Below are 20,065 nucleotides of genomic sequence, written 5' to 3'. Positions count from 1 at the left end.
TCATATGAACTGCACAAAATTTTGAGTCTAGCTATGGTGGCAATTCACTAAAACCCATAATTACAACAAGAGTTCAATTATTAATATATGAGCATTGACAACGAGGTTTAGCTTAATGGAAAAAAACACTGACTTGAATACGTATGGTCTCAAATTCGAAATCGCCTTATGAATCTTGCAACAATTGATTTATTGTAACTAGCTTGGTCGAGTGGCCTAAAAATATAGATGCTGCTGCCAGTAAAGTTTGCATTATCAAATTCAAAGCACCGTGTGCATGTTTTGTTTTGTCCTTTTTGTGACTTTCTTAATTGTGAAGTAAAGAGTGTGGGGAGCTGACCAACTTTTTTCCAAGACCAATAAATCAAAAACCCAATTAAGACTTTAATAGTGGTGACATTTGGAGGGCATGAGAATTTTATTTATTTATTTATAATAATTATGTGTTTTCAGCTTGACAATATCAAAATATCTGATTTATTTTTATTTTTTTTCGAGTTTGGAAGAATCTTGAATTACCGCTATCTATGTCTAGTTGTGAATTGGATGTGCCTAACTTAACCAAAAAGAAATCATACTTACCAATTAAAAACGCATAGCTTTATAAACCAAACCACAAGTTTCTTGATACTTTGAGGAAACATATTCCTAAAACATCTTTTCCTCTTCATCACCAAAATGAAAAAAGTGAAAAGGAAAAAAGGAGTAGGCAATTAAAGTCGGTTATTCCTTTCGTGGGGTCCAATTCAATTAGCCTAAAAAACATTCACCAACAAAAAACAAAAAAACAAAACAAAAAAATTTTGATAACCTCAAAAACCTTCAACTTGGATAGTCTCTTCTTGTATTTTTACACTTTTACCCCTAATCTTATAAAACATGACAAACATGATGCCTGCACAAGGCCAAAGACCCTTTAAAATAAAGGGGCTTTCATTTGAAAACACTATATAGTTTACTAACTTGAAAAATAGGAATACAATTTCACATAATTAGCATAAGGCCAAAGACCAAAAAGTAGTACCTAATTTTACAATAATGTAATTAAAAAACATCAAAATTACACACAATGCCTCATTCTAAGGCAATCATATTACGTGCCTTTTATTCACCCCAAAGAAAATAAGGGAAATTGCTCTAAATGCCACCATTTTTTTAATTTTAACTGGAAATACCACTTATCCCCACAAATTTTACAAATACCACCTATAAATACATACTTATTGCCCACTTATCGGCCAGATAACACTTTTGGTCAGTTTTTGGTTTCTTTCTCAGCTCTCTCCACTCTCTCTCTCTCTCTCTCTCTCTCTCTCTCTCTCTCTCTCTCATCCAGCTAACTACGCCTCTTCTCACGAAGAAGAAAATCAAGAACAACCTACAAAACTCACAACTTTGCCGTCAAAACCCAGTTCTTCTTCTTCCTCCCTGTTTTCTTCTCTACCCAAATCCAAACCCTAACTTCGTCTATCTTCGAATCCCTTCTGCAACCTAAACAAACTCAAACTATAACATCCTACATCAACCAACAGAGAAGGGATGATGTGCCTTATATGTACATGCCCGCCTCCATCTAGCACAAGGTCTTTTGGGAGCTTACTAGCTTCGGAGTCATGAGAACTCCAGGATGAGTGACCTATTGGGAAGTTGCTTGTGAGTTCCCAAAAACAAAACCATGAAGGCAAAGAGGGGGGCCCAAAGCAGACAATATCGTACTACGGCAGAGCCAATCCTGGATGTAACAATTTGGTATCGAGCCACTCTGCGATGTGGTGCGAGTATGCCGATGAGGACATCGGGTCCTTAAGGGAGATGGATTGTAACATCCTACATTGACCAACGGAGAGGGAGTGATGTGCTTTATATGTACATGCTTGCCTCCATCTAGCATGAGGCCTTTTGGGAGTTCACTCGCTTCAGAGTCATAGGAACTCCGGTTAAGCGAGTTGGGCCTAGAGTAATCCCAAGATGGATGATCTACTGGGAAGTTTCTTGTGAGTTCCTGAAACAAAATCGTGAGGCAGAGAGGGGCCCAAAGCGTACAATATCATGCTACGGCAGAGCCGATCTTGGGATGTGACAATTTGGTATCGAACCACTCTGCCGTGTGGTGCAAGTGTCCGACGAGGACGTCGGGCCCTTAAGGGGGTGGATTGTAACATCCCACATTGACTAACGGAGAGGGGTGATGTGCCTTATATGTACATGTCCGCCTCCATCTAGCACAAGGCCTTTTGGGAGCTCACTGGCTTCAGATTCATGAGGAACTCCGAAGTTAAGCGAGTTGGGACTAGAGCAATCTCAAGATGGGTGACCTACTAGGAAGTTGCTCGTGAGTTCTCAGAAACAAAACCGTGAGGGCAGAGAGGGGGGCCTGAAGTGGACAATATCATGTTACGGCGGAATCGATCCCGAGATTGACACAAACAAAACCATATTTTCTGAATATGACATCATGAATGGGCACAAAAATAAACTTAAAAGAACTAATGTTGACATATATTGTTGAAAAAGATAGAGGAGGAAAACCTCAATATGCTTTACCAGATTTGCCACAAATTGTGATGTGGTATTGTTATTCATTCCTATGTATGTATGCAATGTGTTGTCGATATGCTTCATAGGTTTGCTTATTTGGGTTGTGTTTTACATTGGAATACTTGTTTTTCAAGTCATTTGTGTGAAATGTGAAGGTAAATCCAAACATGCATACTGCCTATTTTCAGGTCGTGCGAATTCTGGATTTGGAACGATACATAGACAAGTAGCTCCCTTATGAATTTTAAAGGACCACTTTACATTTGGTATCATGATTCCAAGGGTTGTAGACTACTCAAGAATTTCAAATCTCAAGTTTTATGTTGAAATTGAATAAATGACTAAAAATGCTTGCTTATTTCTTTACAGTTCAATTCTTCCCTTCCTTCCCCCAACTAAATCCCTAAAACCCTAAAGATTGCCCATATTACCATTTATTAGCTCTCCGAAGTCCAAACACAGCCCCAAATCCATAACTTAGTTGCTTTCAGATTTCATGCAACCTATTTTCTTGAACCAGCCCTTTTCCCCCCTTTAAAATCTATTCCTTTGAATCCTACTGAAACTCTACAATGCCAAAAGTTAAAAATACAAGTTGACAAACCTTAAAGCCCACCATATACGCAGTTGTAGGCTGATTATTTAAGTTGTCCTACATCAAAATATTCTTTTTACTTGTTATTCTGGATCAAACTTGTACTTGTTCAATAACAGTGATAAGATTGTTAATAAATCAAGATTGGCTGCTTGTTTTAATTTAAAATGGTTTGTCATTTGTTAATGAACTAATTCTTATACAATTACTACTGAGCATCATTCAATTTCTCTCCCTCAATGTTTGTAGGATTTCATGGAAGATTATGAGATAACTGTGCCTTTTCAATCCCTTCAAGCTCTAGGATGCCATGTTGATGGAGTTTGCCCCAAGAAAAAAGCTGGTGATATTTGCACAACTGCTGTCCATGATTTTGAAGGTGATCAAACCTACAGTGAGAAGCCAGGCCATAATTTCACTTTAACAACTGATTTTGATACTATTGATGTCTCAAGTTACGATGCTCTTGTAATCCTTGGAGGTCGAGCTCCAGAATATGATGATAAAGTTATTGAAATGGTGAAGCAAATCGTGGAAGCTGGGAAACCAGTTGCATCCATCGCCATGGGCGTGATTTTAGTCTGGTGTTCTGCAGTAAGGTAATCAACATAATCATTTAAGAGTAGTTCCCCACTTAGGTACTTTCTTTTTCCACCAGACTACACATTTGTTTCTTGAAACTTGATGCAAAGTCTTTATCCTTTAAGTTTATCAATCAAGTCGAATTATAAATTTTACTAATTCAATTTTGTGCTTTGACAACCACAATAATGATTTTGTTACGAATTTTATTGATTTTCCATCTGTTACCACCAAGACTAGGCTAAGATAGGGAATCACCTAGCAAGGTTAGGTATAAGCTAGGCAATTTCTGTGTCTTATAATGTGTTAGGTGGAGTGTATCATCAGACTTGTAAGTGAGACATTACTTATCTTCTATGTACATAAAGTGGTATCTGAGTGAAGATTCTATTAGAAAGTCCAGTAGTAATTTTACAGAAAGAAATCACCTGAAGAACAAAGAACATACAGGGTCGAGAGCATTGGGCTCAAGGCCATAAGCAGCTGCCAAAGAGTAAAAGTACAGACTTTGACACTTGTTCAAATCTGAACTTGAAGGTCGAGGTCTTTTAAGAGTCATTACATATAGTTATTTTTGCCTCTGTCTATATATTGAGAGGAAAACAAATATGAACTTATCTTAACCACTTGAGCTACAAGCCTTTTGAATATATATTGTTTCTCACATTACTTATTTCCCCAAATCACAATTTGGCACATTTGTAAAAATAATTTTATCAACAACACAAAGAAAAATATTTGCACACCTATCAAACTGAATTTGGCAGGAAAATAGGAGGCAAATTCCCACCATAAAAGCTTGAAATACTTAGCCAAATAATTGGGCAGAACAACAACCATGTTGCATTACTTTCCAAAACACGTATCAAACTGAATTTGACGGAAAATGAGGCAAATTTTCCCACCATAAAAGCTGAAAGACTTAGCCAAATAATGGTTCTTAAGCAGAACAACGGCCATGTTGCATTACTTTCCAAAACACTTATACAACATTTACTATTCAAAACTAGATATTAAGAAACTGAAAAGGAAAATGCAGGGGTTGTATGTCTTAGTAGCATACTAGCAAATCATGTTAATGAATCACAAAACTGCAACTCAATCAACTTAATCAGCTAGTTTCCCTCCAGCATTCATGGGTAAAGAGAAATCTCATATACATGTAATGCATCATGTATGCTGTTGCCGTTGGTTTGACTCAAAAGGAAGCGGAGCGGGTGAGCCTCGGCTTGGCTATCCCTCTTCAAGAGGGATTAGTGAAAGATTGGTTGGGTTCTCGATCATCAGTTTAGCTACCAGATATCCTGAGATGCTCCAGGTTTAGTACTTCCTCGCTTGCTTCGACATATCTCCCGCCTTGCCGTCATAGTATTCTCGCCACCCGTCTTTTGAGAGTCGCTGCTCCACCTGTTCAATTGCTCTCTTAGCAGTCTGAGACCTCCGCGTCTTAATACATGCTACAATAAGCAACCATTAACCAATTGTTTTAGAACAAACACATAAGTCAGAATTCTGTGAACAAGCATCAAAATATCATGAATAGCAAAACCATTTGGCACGCTTTCCCAAATTAAATTCAGAAATGTATCCCACAACATTTATATACCCGAAGATTTCGATTGGAAAGTGGTTATAATCAGCAAATAAAGATGTTTAAAATAAAAGAGCCCTAGTTTACTAAATAAAAACAATAACTAGCCTACTCACATAAAGTGGGTACTAATGTTCATGAAATGTAATTGAAAGGTCTCAGTCAAATAGAACTAGTAAATTAGTAAATAATCAAGCAAATAGACACAAGGGACATTATCCGAAAGATTTACAAATCAACGGAAAATAACAAAACCAGCCTTGAGCCACCGATATTTAAGCAAAAACCTTTATACTTTAACGGTGAAAATGACTACTAGAGATGCTAAAATGAATAAACATAGCACGTAACAGAGACAAATCAAAACAAGACATAAACAAAAAGAACAGAAAAGATAAAGAGCTAATGCAAATAGCACATTGTGATAACACCATCTCCATGAGACTTACTTGGCCAAGAACTCCATGAAACTTCTCTGGGTTATCTATTATTGTTCGAAAATCTTCTTTACAAGTTAAATCCTTGAACACACTCACTCATATTGTTAATGTTACGGAATAAATGGCCTAAGCAAGCGCTAGGCGGGCTAGGCTGGGGCTAAGCGGGCTAGGCTAAGCGATTCTTTGGGTGGGCGCTAAGCGATCTAGGCTGGGCTAGGTGGGGTAGGCGTGCTAGCGTCTAGGCGGTTGCTAGGCGGTCTAGGCGGGCACTAAGCATCTAGGCGGGCTAGGTGGGGCTAGGCGGGCTAGGCAGTCTAGGCGGTTGCTAGGAGGTCACTAGGCAGCCACTAGGATCATCAATGGTGAAAAAGTTGAAACCGGGTGTATTGGTAGGGAAAATATGAGGGCTTTGTAGCATGCCACCGCCAATTTGGAGACTTGACGAGTGTTACTATCAGCAAGACAACAACAACAAACCCTGCTATGAATTTCTCCCACAATTTTTCAGGATTTCATCCAGTTTTGGGATCAGACGATAATTCTTCAGAATTTTATGACTATGATGACAATGACAAAGAAGGTGGTGGTTGGGAGTGTGGTACAGTTTAAAATATTCTCTTTAAATAGTATAGCCGCACGACTATACTTTTGACACATTCTATTTATAGAGTATAGCCGACCGGCTATACGTTTAGAATATTCTATTTTATCGCCGGGCGGCTATACTCTTTAACACATTCCATTCATAGGTGGTCTAGGCGGTTGCTAGGCGGGCTCTAAGCGGTCTAGGCGGTTGCTTGGCGGTTTAGGCAGGCGCTAGCGCCTAGAAAAAAAAAAGAAAAAAAAGAAAGAAGCCATTTTGGAATCTCCAAGGTCAAGGACGAGATGACGATGGTGCTATGAGAGAGAGAGAGAGAGAGAGAGAGAGAGAGAGAGAGAGATGAGGATTGAAGAAGAAAGGTCACCGGTTATGTTTGAGCGAGAGAGAGGAGCTAGAAGACGGCTCGTGTTCGAATGAATTCAAGGAAATCCATTCTATATCGTACTTATTGTATTGTATTTATACCGTATAGCTGCATGACTATACTGTTATATATTCCATTTTAAAAAAATTAAAATATATATAGTGGGATCCTTTTTTTCTTTTAAATTTTTTCCTTGATTTTTCGTTTATCGATAAGAATAGTTTATAACATTATCCATTACTAATGAGGCCATTACCCGAGTTTTATTGTCCTTGTTTAATTTTTTACTTTTCCAGAGTTATTACCAGTTTAAAGAATTTAGCACTTTCACGTTTAATACTTTATTATACACGTATGTACATATTTTTAATAATACATCAGTGTTTTGTACATGTCTTAAAGACTAGGTAAAATTCACATTTTTTTTAAAAGTAAACGTACAATACTCGTATTGTAATAAGTATTTCCCATGTTTACTACATGTATTTTTTACAAAATTTTCAATAAGACACAAAATTCATGTGTTATACAAATAATTCTCGCATATTATTGAATAAAAATAATATATATTAAATTATTATATAGTGGCCGATTAATATCTACTTTGGATATGTTGAAACTAGCAAATTAATATCTCTAGAGTATGAACTAATGCAACAAATATGGTGCTTTTGTCTTAATTTTTTATTTATTAAATTGTATAGTCGCGCGGCTATACCTTTTGCATTGTAAGCCCTCACTCCTAAGGCAAAGACAAAATTTGTTTTAGCCCTCAAGAACTTTCAAGTTACAAGCCAGAATCCTTCTGCATTGTTGCTTTCTTACTCCATACTTGGTAAAATAGATCTAACACCAAAATCTTCTCTCATCCAGTTTAAGACTCCATAAGTTTCTTCATCCATAAAGTTCATATCAGTTTCCCAAAACTATTTCTAACAAAATGCTGCAGATAGTACCGGGATCAAGTTTCCACAGCCATCCCTGCAAAACATAATTGTATAAGATCAGTTATTGATGACCACACCAATGATAATATAAATTGGAGCAAGTTGCCTCTCAGATTTGTATAAGATCAGTTGTTGTCTATTTCGGCTACTCATGGTAAACCTATTATAATAAAAAAAACTATCATATTTGTTTTTCTCAGACAATTAATTTCAATTTATAAAGAGAAGATAAAGGAGTAAGGATATATGAGAAATTTATATTGCAAAGATTACAGAAATTCATAAGAGAATTTGCATGCTTCAGCTGCAGTAGACAAAGGGAAAGAAATTAACTCAAGAACCAAAGTGGTTACCATGAAAGTATAAACATTGACTCTATGACGCCTAACTTTCTCGAGTAACTGCTGCATACACTCAGCAGGATGGACCAGATCACCTTCAAGTACCCAGCGAATGCCTCCTCGACTTGCTGTAAAAAGAAGAAGATTAGAAACTTCGGCCAAATATAGACTAAAATCAAATACATAATGTAGATTAAGGAGGGAAACTTGTAGCAGAAGCTTCCTGAGTTCATATATCACATATCTCAATTATGCTTGACAAAATTTGCTTTGAGACAAGAAAGTATTACTAGGGAAGAAGGGACTCAACCTTGACCCTCGAGGGAGGAAAGCCTCACTCACAAACCACTACACCAAACTTTTTTTTATGATATTTATTCAGTTACACAATAGTTATATAAACATTAATGGTTTAAAAAAGTTCATTTCAACACTGATTCACACAAAAACTGCCAAAAAAAAAAAAACTGCAACAAAAAAAACAATGTAGATATCAATGATGTAAATAAAAACAAAAAAAATGCACAAAAAAAACTGCAAACAAAAACTAATTTAGTAGAAATAAAAATTGCTCCTGCAAAACCATGATGAAAGCACTAAAATGGAAACGTAAACTGCAATGAAAGAATGTGAGAGGATTTTATTCATTTTTTTCCCGTTCCGTATTTTACTAACTATGAAAGAATGTGAGAGGCTAATATTATTTCTTACTTGTTGTAATAAAAATACAAGATGGTGATTTTGCAATCTCTTTCCCAACCATAATAACAATTTCAAACAAAGATTTATGGGTATAGTAGTAAGTGAGGCATTCTTCATGTAAAGTGTTGTTTGAAATGTGAAGCAATTACCAAGAATACTCCAACTCATCAGGCAATTCTCTATAACAAATAATGTGTGCAGTAACATAATTTAGTAGCTCTCGAGAGAAAGAGGTAGACCAAAGGCAAAAATTCCAACAACAAAAAAAAGAAGAAACAATTGAACTCTCAAATTGATTTACTGTGAAATTTCTCTCAGTTCAACATCTGCTTTGGAGATGTCAAAACAACAAATTAATATCTATAAAGAATAAAGTAATGCAACTAAAAGGGTCCTTTTCTTTTAGTTACTCCTATTAAATATAATATACTTAAGAGTATAGCCGCACGGCCATACTATGTTTTTGACACACTTATTCGTATTTTTCCCATTCCGTATTTTAATAACTATGAAAGAATGTAAGACGATAAGATTATTTCTCACTTGTTGTAACAAAAATGCAAGATGGTGATTTTGCAATCTCTTTTCCACCCAGAATAACAATTTCAAATAAAGATTTATGGGCGTAGTAGTAGTAAGCAATGTGATAGTATTCTTCATGTAAAGTGTTGTTTGAAATGTGAAGTAATTATCAAGAATACTCCAACTCAGCATGCAATTCTCTATAACAAATAATGTATGCAGTAATAAAATTTAGTACCTCTTGAGAGAACAAGGTAGACCAAAGGCAAAAATTCCCACAAAAAAAGAAGAAGAAAAAATTGAACTCTCAAATTGATTTACTGTGAAATTTCTCTCTCTTCAATATCTGCTTTGGAGATGTCGAAACTAGCAAATTAATATCTATAAAGTATAAACTAATGCAACTAGAAGGGTCTTTCTTTTTTAATAAATAGTGTAGCCGCGCAGCTATACGCCTATTATAAAAAGGGAGTTTCACTAAAACACCCAAAATGGGAGCTGAAATTATAAAAAAACCCAACACTCAAAACACTTTATAAACACACCCAAAACCCATCATTACACACACTCAAAACCATTTATAAACACACCCAAAAAATACAATTGTTGACTTTGAGGTTGATTTTGGGTGTGTTTCTATGTTTAAATAGTGTTTGAGTTTTTTTTTTTATAAATACATGTCTGTTTGGGTTTTTTTTTTATATAAATACATGTCTAGAATTGAGTGTATTTATAAATTTGTATTATAAAAAACAGTATAGTCGTGCAGCTATACTACGGTTTTTCATTATAAAAAATGGCATAACCGCTCGGCTATATTGTTTTTGACACGTGACAAATCGGGAGCTAGACGCCAGGAGCTAGACGGTAGGGCTATACTATTTTTGACACATGGTAAAGCGGCGCTAGGCCCAGTGGTCTTTTTAATTATAAATAGTATAGCGAGCGGCAAATAAAAGAGTATAGCGCGAGGTACTACTGATTTTAATATTTAAAATAGTATAGCCGCCGGCTATATTATTTTGACACGTAACTCCGACGGGTTTAAAAGTATAGCAGCGGCTATACTTTGGCGTAAAATAGTATTACCGCACGGCTTTGCCACGGTTTAGTATAGCCGCTCGGCTATACTACGGTTTTTTATTATTATAAATTGTATAGCCGACCGGCTGTACGCTTTACATAGATACTGTGATATTTTTTTGTTAATTGTTTTACCCCATTTATTTATTTATTTATTTCAACAAATTAAGTTTTATCCAATTGCCTTACCGTTATAAGAGGGTGAGGGAGAGGGAGTTGAGAGAGTTGAGAGACACAGCACACAACACCATGGCACACGTGCTTTCTCTCCGTGTGCTTCTCTCTGCGGAGACCAACAGAAGTTCCATTTCTTCTAAGTCCCTGAAATTGGATAAGAGAACGAAGACATCCATTTCTGCTCCTAGGAAAGGTGAAATTTTGTGTTCATTTCCATAGAAAATGCTGAGAAAAGAAGAAAAGTATGGATTATGATTTGAGACTCTTGGTAGAAGACAGAGCCTACATTTGCTAGCTTAGTGTGGCGTTCAAAAGTTCTCGTCTTTATTGTTAACTTAGTGGAAACTAGTTTTGGGGTGTGAATTTGGTTCCAAATTGATGCTACAGTGAGTTCTTGATGCTGTCACTAAAGTGTGTTACTTTATAGGTAATTTGAATCCCTCACACAAAACCCAGAAGGTGAATTTGGAGATTTCTCCTCACAGAGCTGGTAATTTTGCACCTCTATGTGTGTGTGTCAGTGTTTAATGAGTTTGGATTATGAGGTTTCCTTTATATGCATTTTTTTGCTAATTTGCTTAGTGGTTGGTTTAACCGTGCTTATATTTGTACACAAGAGGATCACATGCCCTGATTTTTTTTTATAATGTTAATTCCTTAATGTGGATTTGTGTTTGCTTTTGCTCAGTTTCTGCAGTGAGATTGATGAGAATAGAGATGGGAGGTGCTTTTGCTGATCTTCTCAATGAGCAAGGCAAGGGTTCTGGTGCAAATGAGATGGGATATGTAGGAAGAACTCTTGGGTTTCGCACACGGGATTTAGAGGATCGTGATCTTAGATTGGTTATCTCTCTCTTCCTATTATCTAATTTGTGCACTTCATGTTTGTTTATTAGAATATCACTAGTAAAAGATTTCACTTCAGTATTTGTAACAGGTATAGCTGTGAGTGTGTGTAAGCCAAATATAGCCTAGGTGAAAGTGGGATATGGTTAATATTTTAGTTTCTTGAAGTTATCATTACGATGGGACTGAAGCCGTACTTGAATATTTCTCTTTTTTTCTTTTCTTTTGCCATTTTCTTTTAAATTCAACTGTATAGGTCACTGATATTGTTGGAGGTACAATCCGCTGGAAGAGATATCTTGATCATTTGATTAGTTCACTTTGTCATGATGCAAACACATTTACCAGGATGGAACCACTTCTTTTGCAGGTATTTTACACTCATGTATTTATTACATGCACCTTCAAGTTTCAACTGTTTAGGTGTCATGGTGAGTGATATACAAATTACAACAATACGACCCATTCTTTTATGCAAGTAGCTAGAATCTTTTGCACTTGTCTCACTGTGTTGGAAGGAGTTCCATGGAATGTCTTTAATTTATGTAGATGTTTTCCTGTAGTTTAATGAGATGGACCTATTTTTTAATTGCATCGGTGGTGAGAACTCCAGTTATAGGATATGCAATTAATTATCTAGTTACTTTTAGAAATGTTGGCGATTGTGACTTTACTTTCCTGGTGACCAAGTAGCTAATTTTGGTGTTATCTACCTGTGCATATAGATTCTCCGGATTGGTTTCTATGAGATTATTAAGCTGGATATGCCACCATATGCTGTTGTAGATGAGGTAATTTTATTTTCGCTTTTCAAGTTCTCCTATTTTTCCTCAATCTATTTCGGTTGCTGGAGAGTTTTCCGGTTGTCATCTTGATCTTACCATTCTGATAAGGGAGAAATTCTGATTTTGGCTTAAAGATGAGATAGTATTCACCATGAATGGGGTTCAAATAGTTTGGTTGCTCCAAAGTTTTGTCAAGTTGGGTTTGACATGTGGTCAATATTGGCTCTAGTGCTACTTGAGTCTTTTCCCCAGTTTATGTAACAAGTTCTAAATGTTCTCTTTAACATTGTATGTAATTGCGTTAGTTTTCTAAATCCATAGTTGTAAAAAACTGCAGAATGTGAGGCTTGCAAAAGTTGCCCTTAGACATGGTGCTGGCAACATGGTCAATGCAATTCTCCGGAAGCTTGTTCTTCATATGGTGAGGCATTATTTTAGTTTTATGGTATAATATAATCATGTAATTACATTGACATATTTATTTAATGTCTTCAAATTTGGGTTTTCAGGAAAATAGCTCTCTTCCTCTACCCAAATTGGAGGGTGATGATCGCACACAAGCACGTGCTCTTGCCACTCTGCACTCTCATCCAGTTGTAAGTTTATAATTGTAATGTTGTTCATACTTCTTTTGAATACTGGTAAAGGATAATCAGGTTCATGGGACCACCATAGAGCTAGAAAATAGAAAGTAATCACCTACTGGTTTGAGGGATTATTGTCAATGATAGATATATTACCACAACAATCCACTCCAAAGCATTCAAAACTGTGAATAATTGCGGATCTCCATGAAACTTAACATTTAATTCTACCTCTGGTGGAATCAAAACTTGAGTAACAAATAGCTGGCCTTGATAGTTTTTTTTCATCTTCGCCCTTCCTTATTTTCAATACTTTCATTTTCCAGTGGATGGTAAGGCGGTGGACAAAGCATCTTGGACAAGAAGAAGCAATTAGATTAATGATGTGGAATAACAGTGATCCTAGTTTCAGCTTAAGGTTTCTAGTTTCTTTCCTTTCTATTTTCCTTCTAGGAACATGAATATCATGATTACCGTTTGCTGGTGCTAATGACAGGGCAAACAGTGGGAAAGGTGTTTCAAGAGCTGACCTTGTGACGAAGCTTGATGTGTTAAAGGTTCTTGATTATCCTTTTCAGTTTCTAGTTTGGTGATGTTGAAGGTTCTTTAAAATGGACCACCCCTCCTCTCTCTCTCTCTCTCTCTCTCAACACACATAATAACACGCATGAACTTATATGTTATTTTTGCCTATCATATTTTATTGGCCTAGCCTCTATCCCCAGATATGCTTGCTAATTTTCTTTTCTTGAACTTCAGGTTCCGCACGAGCCCTCTTTTTATTTGAATGATTTTGTCCGTATGAAAACAGGGTTGCAGGTATGAGTTAAATTTGCAGTTCGTTTCAGTGGGTAAATTGTTTCTGTATGGAGTACCATCCTATTCTGCTATATTTTCTACAGACAATACTTTGAGATGTTATTTTGTATTTTCTTGTTTTGAAGAATAAGTTAAAGTGCAAGCATTTGTACAACTAGCTACTTTTTTTTATTTTATCTACAATTTTAAAGTTTTTATGGGAAGCTCTGTACTTTTTGGAGAGCTACTAAAGGTCCTAACTACCTAAATTTTGCTGATTCAGATGGTCATACAAGCTGGTCTATTGAAAGAAGGTTTATGCTCAGTTCAGGATGAGAGTGCAGGTCAGTTTCCTCTTGATTTTAGTTCAAGCAAGATACTTGAGTAATTGGTAGATTGGTTTAACAATCAAATTGTTTTTGTTTTACACATTTTCAGTTTTTTGCCTTGTTTTATTATATTGTTTTTGTTTTCCAAGCATGTGCCACTTGCCTATCAAATGATTCCTTGAAAGAATAACATTTTTCCATGCTTTCATGTATGTATAGGAAAATTTATGCATTTTGCTTGAGCTGTATTCTACTTTTTTGGAAGTGTCTGAATACAGAAATCCAATATATTTTCCAATTTAATGTTGTTTGACCTTTATATTGGTATCTCCTCAAATTATATAGTGCAATCTTGTTGCAGGTCTGGTAGTTTCTGTTGTAGATCCTCAACAGGGTGAAAGCATTGTTGATTGTTGTGCTGCTCCTGGAGGAAAGACTCTTTACATGGCATCACTTTTGAGTGGCCAAGGTATCCATCATCTGTATTATAACATTTTGTGTAAGAAAATATAAATGTCTTATTCTTGTATTGATAAATTTAATCTTGAAATGATGACGATGTTAGACCATCTGATTTTCTTTTACTATTGATGTTGAGAACCTATAACTAATGGGAGAGGTTTACCATTGTATTTCAGGTATGGTACATGCAGTTGACATAAATGAAGGCCGGTTGAGAATCCTCAAAGAGACGGCTAAGTTGCACCAAGTAGATGGTGTCATCACCACTATCCATGCAGATATCCGTACTTTTTCTGTAAGTCATCAAACCTTGTACAGAGTTGTTTTTTGGGGCATGAAATTTCTTATATGTTCCTTATCTTTTTCTCCAGGACAATAATACAATGAAGTGTGATAAAGTTCTGTTGGATGCTCCATGCTCTGGATTGGGTGTTCTCTCTAAGGTGATTGTATAAGAATCACATGTACTTTTGTTTTTGTTCCAATTATATATATATATATATATATATATATATAATTTATTTGATGCTATTTTTCCTTTTGAATTTTGAAGAGAGCAGACTTGCGTTGGAACAGGAAATTAGAGGATATGGAGCAGCTTAAGAATTTGCAGGATGAGCTCCTTGATGCAGCTTCCCTGTAATACCAAATCCTCTCTCTTACTCTCTCTCAATTCACATCTTATTCAACATCATGAAGCTTCTTGTCTAGTTGAAAAATTCTAAAACTCCGGAATTTATGTTAGTTGTCTCCCCCACCCAAAAAAGAAAAACGAAAAGAAAAAATAGATATGAAAAAGAACCTAATGCACTTGAGGTTCAACAATTCCCAGTTTTGCACTTCAACTGCGATGCTTTTACTCATAATAGATTTGAAACATGTTCATAAAATCTGAATAATATTTTGATCTATTCAAGGTCTAAAATCTTCAAGTCATGAACTCCTTTTACCCTGATCAATGAAGTGATCTGTCATAAATAGTGGAGATGAAAATTGTGAATAGTTGTAACGAACTACAACCACCACCTCCCCTTTTCTTGGATTTTGGCAGTTGTGGTTTGTGCATAAGAAAATAATTTTCTTGTCACTTGTATTTTTCCTTTTTAATTTTACCTCAAGTGCTAAAGGTTTAATGTGCATTTACAGATTGGTCAAGCCTGGTGGAGTTTTAGTATACAGTACCTGCTCTATAGATCCAGAAGAGAATGAAGAGAGGATAGTTGCATTTCTTCTCAGGCATCCAGTAAGGGCTACAACCTGATTTTTCTTTTAGCGCTTTACTCTATTATTATTATTATTATTATTATTTTCAGCTTATGCTCTTTTGAGGGTGAGGAACTGTTTCATAGCTTTTGCTTATCAAAAAGACGGGACTGTTTCATGTTTTTGAGTTCCAAGCAGAAATTGTTGAACTTACCTGCTTATTCTCTTTGGAGCTTGGCTATACAAACGTCGATGCTTACAAGTTACCAAGTACAAAATGAATGTTCTGTTAAAATGTTAAGTGTCATGTTCATTAAAACAAAAAAGATGGCTTCCCCAAGTCCAGCAGGTCTTTTCGACTAGCTTTCCTAAATACTAGATTGAAAAAAATGGAAAATTTTGCACAGTTGGTGACAGTGCTCAATGAAATAGAACACTATGTACATCCGTGTGTGGTATTGCACAGTTGTAAATGTATTCTTGTGCATCTTTGTTTTCTTTATTTACAATATTATTCCTGGGTTTTCAGGATTTTTGCATAGATCCTATTGGCAGATATGTTCCACCTGATTTTGTAACCGAGCATGGTTTCTATTTCTCCAACCCTGTAAAGCATTTCCTTGATGGGGCATTTGCTGCTCGTTTAAGCCGAGCTATATAACTGTAAGTAAAGCAAACCTTTCAACTTTAATTGCTTAGTGCATCTGGAAGTCCACTTCAATGAAAAATTATGTCACTAACCACATAAAACTTCTGCAGGTTTATTTGAGACAATTTCCTCTGAACAAGAAACCCTGAGAACTTAATTTGTGTTCTTCATTTTCCTGAGCTGGGGTCAGGTTCTGGAAATATGTTCAAACAAGTTTTACATTTCTTTGGGGCAAGTTACAACCGGGAGAGTAAAATACTATTGCCAGGGAAAAGAACTAACTTGGCCACTATAAGATCTGTGGGCACAGCAAAGGTCATTTGCATGGAGGATAACCTTCATATATGCTAGGGAGCTGGGTTTCACTGATTCTGAATTTGGGTGATGACATATGAGAGCTGCAGCTGCTAGAGAGCTTAACCAAATGATGAGATGAGGATTCAAATTGGCTGTGCAGGAGGCCGTGTGGAAAAGTGTGTGCATATGGATGAGTTAGCAGCAAAACCATCACAGAAAACATTTGAAGGATTGGTTAATTCAATATTTGAGAAGTAACATTCATTCTCTTATGTTCTTCTTGGCTTTTGGGCTATTTTAATGCACTTTAGCTTACGACCAACATGCACGATCAAGTTGTTGAAAGGCTTACTGGCGTAGGCAAATTGGATTTTAAATAAAATTATAAAGGCAACAGTGATTAGGTGACTACGTTTTACTTCATGGATACTGATTGATTACAACTTTTAATTCCATTAATAAATTGTATATCCGTGTGGCTATATTCGTATTGAATATAACATGCTCAAAACATATATCTGTGTGGCTATCTTAGGATTTTTATTATTAAAAATAGTATAGCTGTGGCTTATTTAAAAAATAGTATAGCCGCGCGGCTATACGCGGGATTTTTTAATAAAAACAAGGAGTTTAGCCGCACGGCTATACGAGGTCAGGGCGCCAGGTTTTTTTTAGTATAGCCGCACGGCTATAAAACTTTGACACGTCTAGGCGGTTTATTTTATAACAGCTATACTCTGGTTTTTTTTACATTTATAAAAAGAGTAATAGCCGCACGGCCATACTCCTTTTTTACGGCCGCACGGCCATTTTTTATTATAAAAAAAATAGTACTATCCGCATAAAGAAATTAGCATTTTCACATTTAATACTTGTATTGTACATGTACATAGGTATTTTTCATGTTTTACAAAATTTTCAATTATACAAACAAAATTCACGTATTACACACATCATTTTAGCAATTATTGAATAAAAATAATATATATTAAAATTTTAAATAAATTTGTATGGGCTTTTTTCTTCCAACAACTACTACGAGCCTGAGCTGCCATAAATAGCAAAATGAATGAAATTGCCCCTTGAGCCTGAGTTCGAAGATCAAGCCCCAAGGATGCTTCGAAAGGACAGTAGGGCCTTAGGAAACACCTTGGTTACCTTCACCGACAAAAATAACACCAGCTTACAGATAAATTCTTGGCTTGACATGAGAAGCTTGTAGCATGGGAGCAAAATTGTCATGATTTAGCACTGAAGAGAAAACTAAGTGTTCCTAGGAGAAAGATGGAGTATTAAGGTTGGAGAGAAAGAATTTTACATAGAAGTTTGGTTGAGCATGAGGAAAAAGAGAGAAAAATGTGGCTTGAGTGTTTTTCCGGTAGCTTGATAGAGACTCAGTCAAGTGTCAGAACAGCTTGCCAAAAGGGAAAACTAAGGGAAAAGGATGGGCTGAGCATGAAATTGCTGGGTTTTGGGAGTAAGAGAGGAAGCTTGCTCTCTGATGTGGTTGATGCTTGTTGGGTAGAAGAGGCCCTATTCATAGCTACTGGAAAGCCATCTTTTCCCAAGAAACCCTAATAGTTTCTAGCCCATTTTGCCAAGTCTTTCCCTTCCTTTCTCCCCTAATCTCTTCAATCATCCTATTTTGGTGAAATCCACTCTGCCCATTTGCACAAAATCAGGGATTTTTGGGAGCTCAAGGCCTTTTTTCCCGCGGCTATTTTAGACTTCAGCCATCTTTTTTATGGCCAAGTCTGATGAAGGAAAGAAATGGGTATACATGTTGGTTCAAAGGATGATTCCCACTTTGTGTACACCAACATCCCATGGTTCTCTAGGTGTTTCTTGCTTGAAAACTTGTTCCTTCCCTCCCAGCAACCCACGTGGTCTTCCATACTCCTTCGTGGCTTTTGTTTTCCAGCAAAGTGCTGATGATTTTGCAGGTTTTTATTTTATTTATATGGGCTTTCTAGAACAATTGATTGGCTTATCAAATAAATGGGTCAACTTCACCAAGTTTTGGCCTATTTTGTTGAGGTGTTGGGCTAATTTTGGTTAAGCTAATGGGCTATTTTGTTTGAGATATTTTTCCTTTTTGTGCTCACCCACATGTTTGAGCCTAAGAAATAGGCTTGGGTTCCGAGGCTCCCAAGTAACCCGGAACCTCCATTTCTCGGCTCATCAATGGGCCTCATAACAACTTATTACTATCCATACCACAACTCACTCAAGCAAGCCCTGGCATCTTGTGTGGCTTGGGCCCACTTAAGCTTGTAGCGTGGCGTGGCATGTGTGCAAGCACATATGACGAACTTTCGCGTGCCTAAATTGAATTTTTTCTTGGTAAGGTATCACATTGGGCCGAGAATTTATTTGGGGCGAACCGTGGATTTTTTGGGCCTCAACAAAATTATATTAAAATATTATATAGTGGCTGAACTTATCACTTGTAATTTGTCAAAATATTACCGACTAAAACACGTATATATTTTATTCATATTTTTTCCGTTCCGTATTTTACTAATTATGAAATAACGTGAGAGGCTAAGATTATTTCTTGTTGTAACAAAAATGTAAGATGGTCATTTGGCAATCTCTGTGCCAACCAGAACAATAATTTCAAACAAAAATTTATAGGTATAGTAGTAATTGAGGTTGTAGTATTCTTCATGTAAAGTGTTGTTTAAAATGTGAAGCAATTACCAAGAACACTCCAACTCAACATACAATTCTCTACAACAAATAATGTGTGCAATAACAGAATTTAGTAACTTTCGAGAGAATGAAGTAGAACAAAGGCAAACATTCCCACAAAAATGAAGAAGACTCTCAAATTAATTTCCTGTGAAATTTCTCTATTTTCAATATCTGCTTTGGAGATGCTGAACCTAGCAAATTAATATCCATAAATCATAAACTAATGCAACTAGAAGTGTCTTTATATATATATATATATATATATTTAATATTTAATAAATAGTATAGTTGTGTGGCTATACTTCTATCAAATATATACTATTTTTGACACATGGCCACTCTTTTTTTTTTTAATTACAAATAGTGTCATATTTTCTTTCAACTAGTCTATCAGGCTGTCTCTCAATCCACTATAGGTGTTTGTTTATTCTCTTCTCTTTTCGACTCTCTTATTTTTCTCTCTGGAAAATCTTGTCTAGTTATTGGATGAATGTGTAAAACATGGCTTGAACCCAGACAACTATCTCCTTCGAGTCCTATTGTAGGCTTGGATCAACTTATTCACCTATTGTTAGCGGCGTTCAAGGTGTGGTTTTTTTTTTTGTTAGCTTAGTGAAACTGGTCTTTTTCAACACACTTTACAACCCTTGAATAGGTTAGAGACTCGCGAACCGTCCTGACTGAATCTCCACCTTTCGCCTACCGATAACGGCGATTCCGGTTCCAATTTCTTTGTCTCACTTGCCTGTTTTTCCTTATACACCCATTGTAGAAGACGGATTAAACCTAATAATATTCTGCCAACCCCATCAGGTTTCCTCATTTTCAAGCCCATCCCTACGTTACTTTCTGTAAACCCAGGTATCAAACTTCATCTTCTCTTTATGATCTATGATGACATAAGGAAATGACCAAGGCCAGTCTACCTAATA

General features: G+C 36.1%; 1 protein-coding gene and 1 pseudogene across 2 annotated transcripts; both read left to right on the top strand.

Moving 5' to 3' along the window:
* The first annotated feature begins 3,388 nt into the window (after positions 1-3,388).
* LOC148921312 (protein DJ-1 homolog D pseudogene) lies at positions 3,389-4,050 on the top strand (annotated as a pseudogene).
* A 6,467-nt stretch (positions 4,051-10,517) lies between these two features.
* Positions 10,518-16,847, top strand: LOC103319899 (NOL1/NOP2/sun family protein / antitermination NusB domain-containing protein). Of its 2 annotated transcripts, none has more exons than XR_016126007.1 (18): positions 10,518-10,676; positions 10,911-10,973; positions 11,172-11,326; positions 11,586-11,699; positions 12,055-12,120; positions 12,452-12,535; positions 12,624-12,710; positions 13,025-13,116; positions 13,195-13,255; positions 13,458-13,517; positions 13,780-13,840; positions 14,187-14,294; positions 14,464-14,582; positions 14,659-14,730; positions 14,848-14,926; positions 15,434-15,530; positions 16,020-16,153; positions 16,250-16,847. XR_016126007.1 is itself a non-coding variant. In XM_008221495.2 (18 exons), exons 1-17 carry the CDS (start codon positions 10,556-10,558, stop codon positions 16,149-16,151), a joined length of 1,578 nt encoding a protein of 525 aa, XP_008219717.1. In that variant the 5' UTR covers positions 10,518-10,555; the 3' UTR covers positions 16,152-16,153; positions 16,250-16,847. The 2 variants fall into 2 exon arrangements, 1 of the variants encoding a protein (XP_008219717.1); XM_008221495.2 differs by having other exon boundaries at positions 14,841-14,926.
* Positions 16,848-20,065: the final 3,218 nt, after the last annotated feature.

This window comes from Prunus mume, linkage group LG1 (assembly GCF_029339155.1).
Source record: "Prunus mume cultivar Tortuosa linkage group LG1, ASM2933915v1, whole genome shotgun sequence".
Taxonomy (NCBI): Eukaryota; Viridiplantae; Streptophyta; class Magnoliopsida; order Rosales; family Rosaceae; genus Prunus; species Prunus mume.
This window is presented reverse-complemented; position numbering and strand designations above follow the sequence as displayed.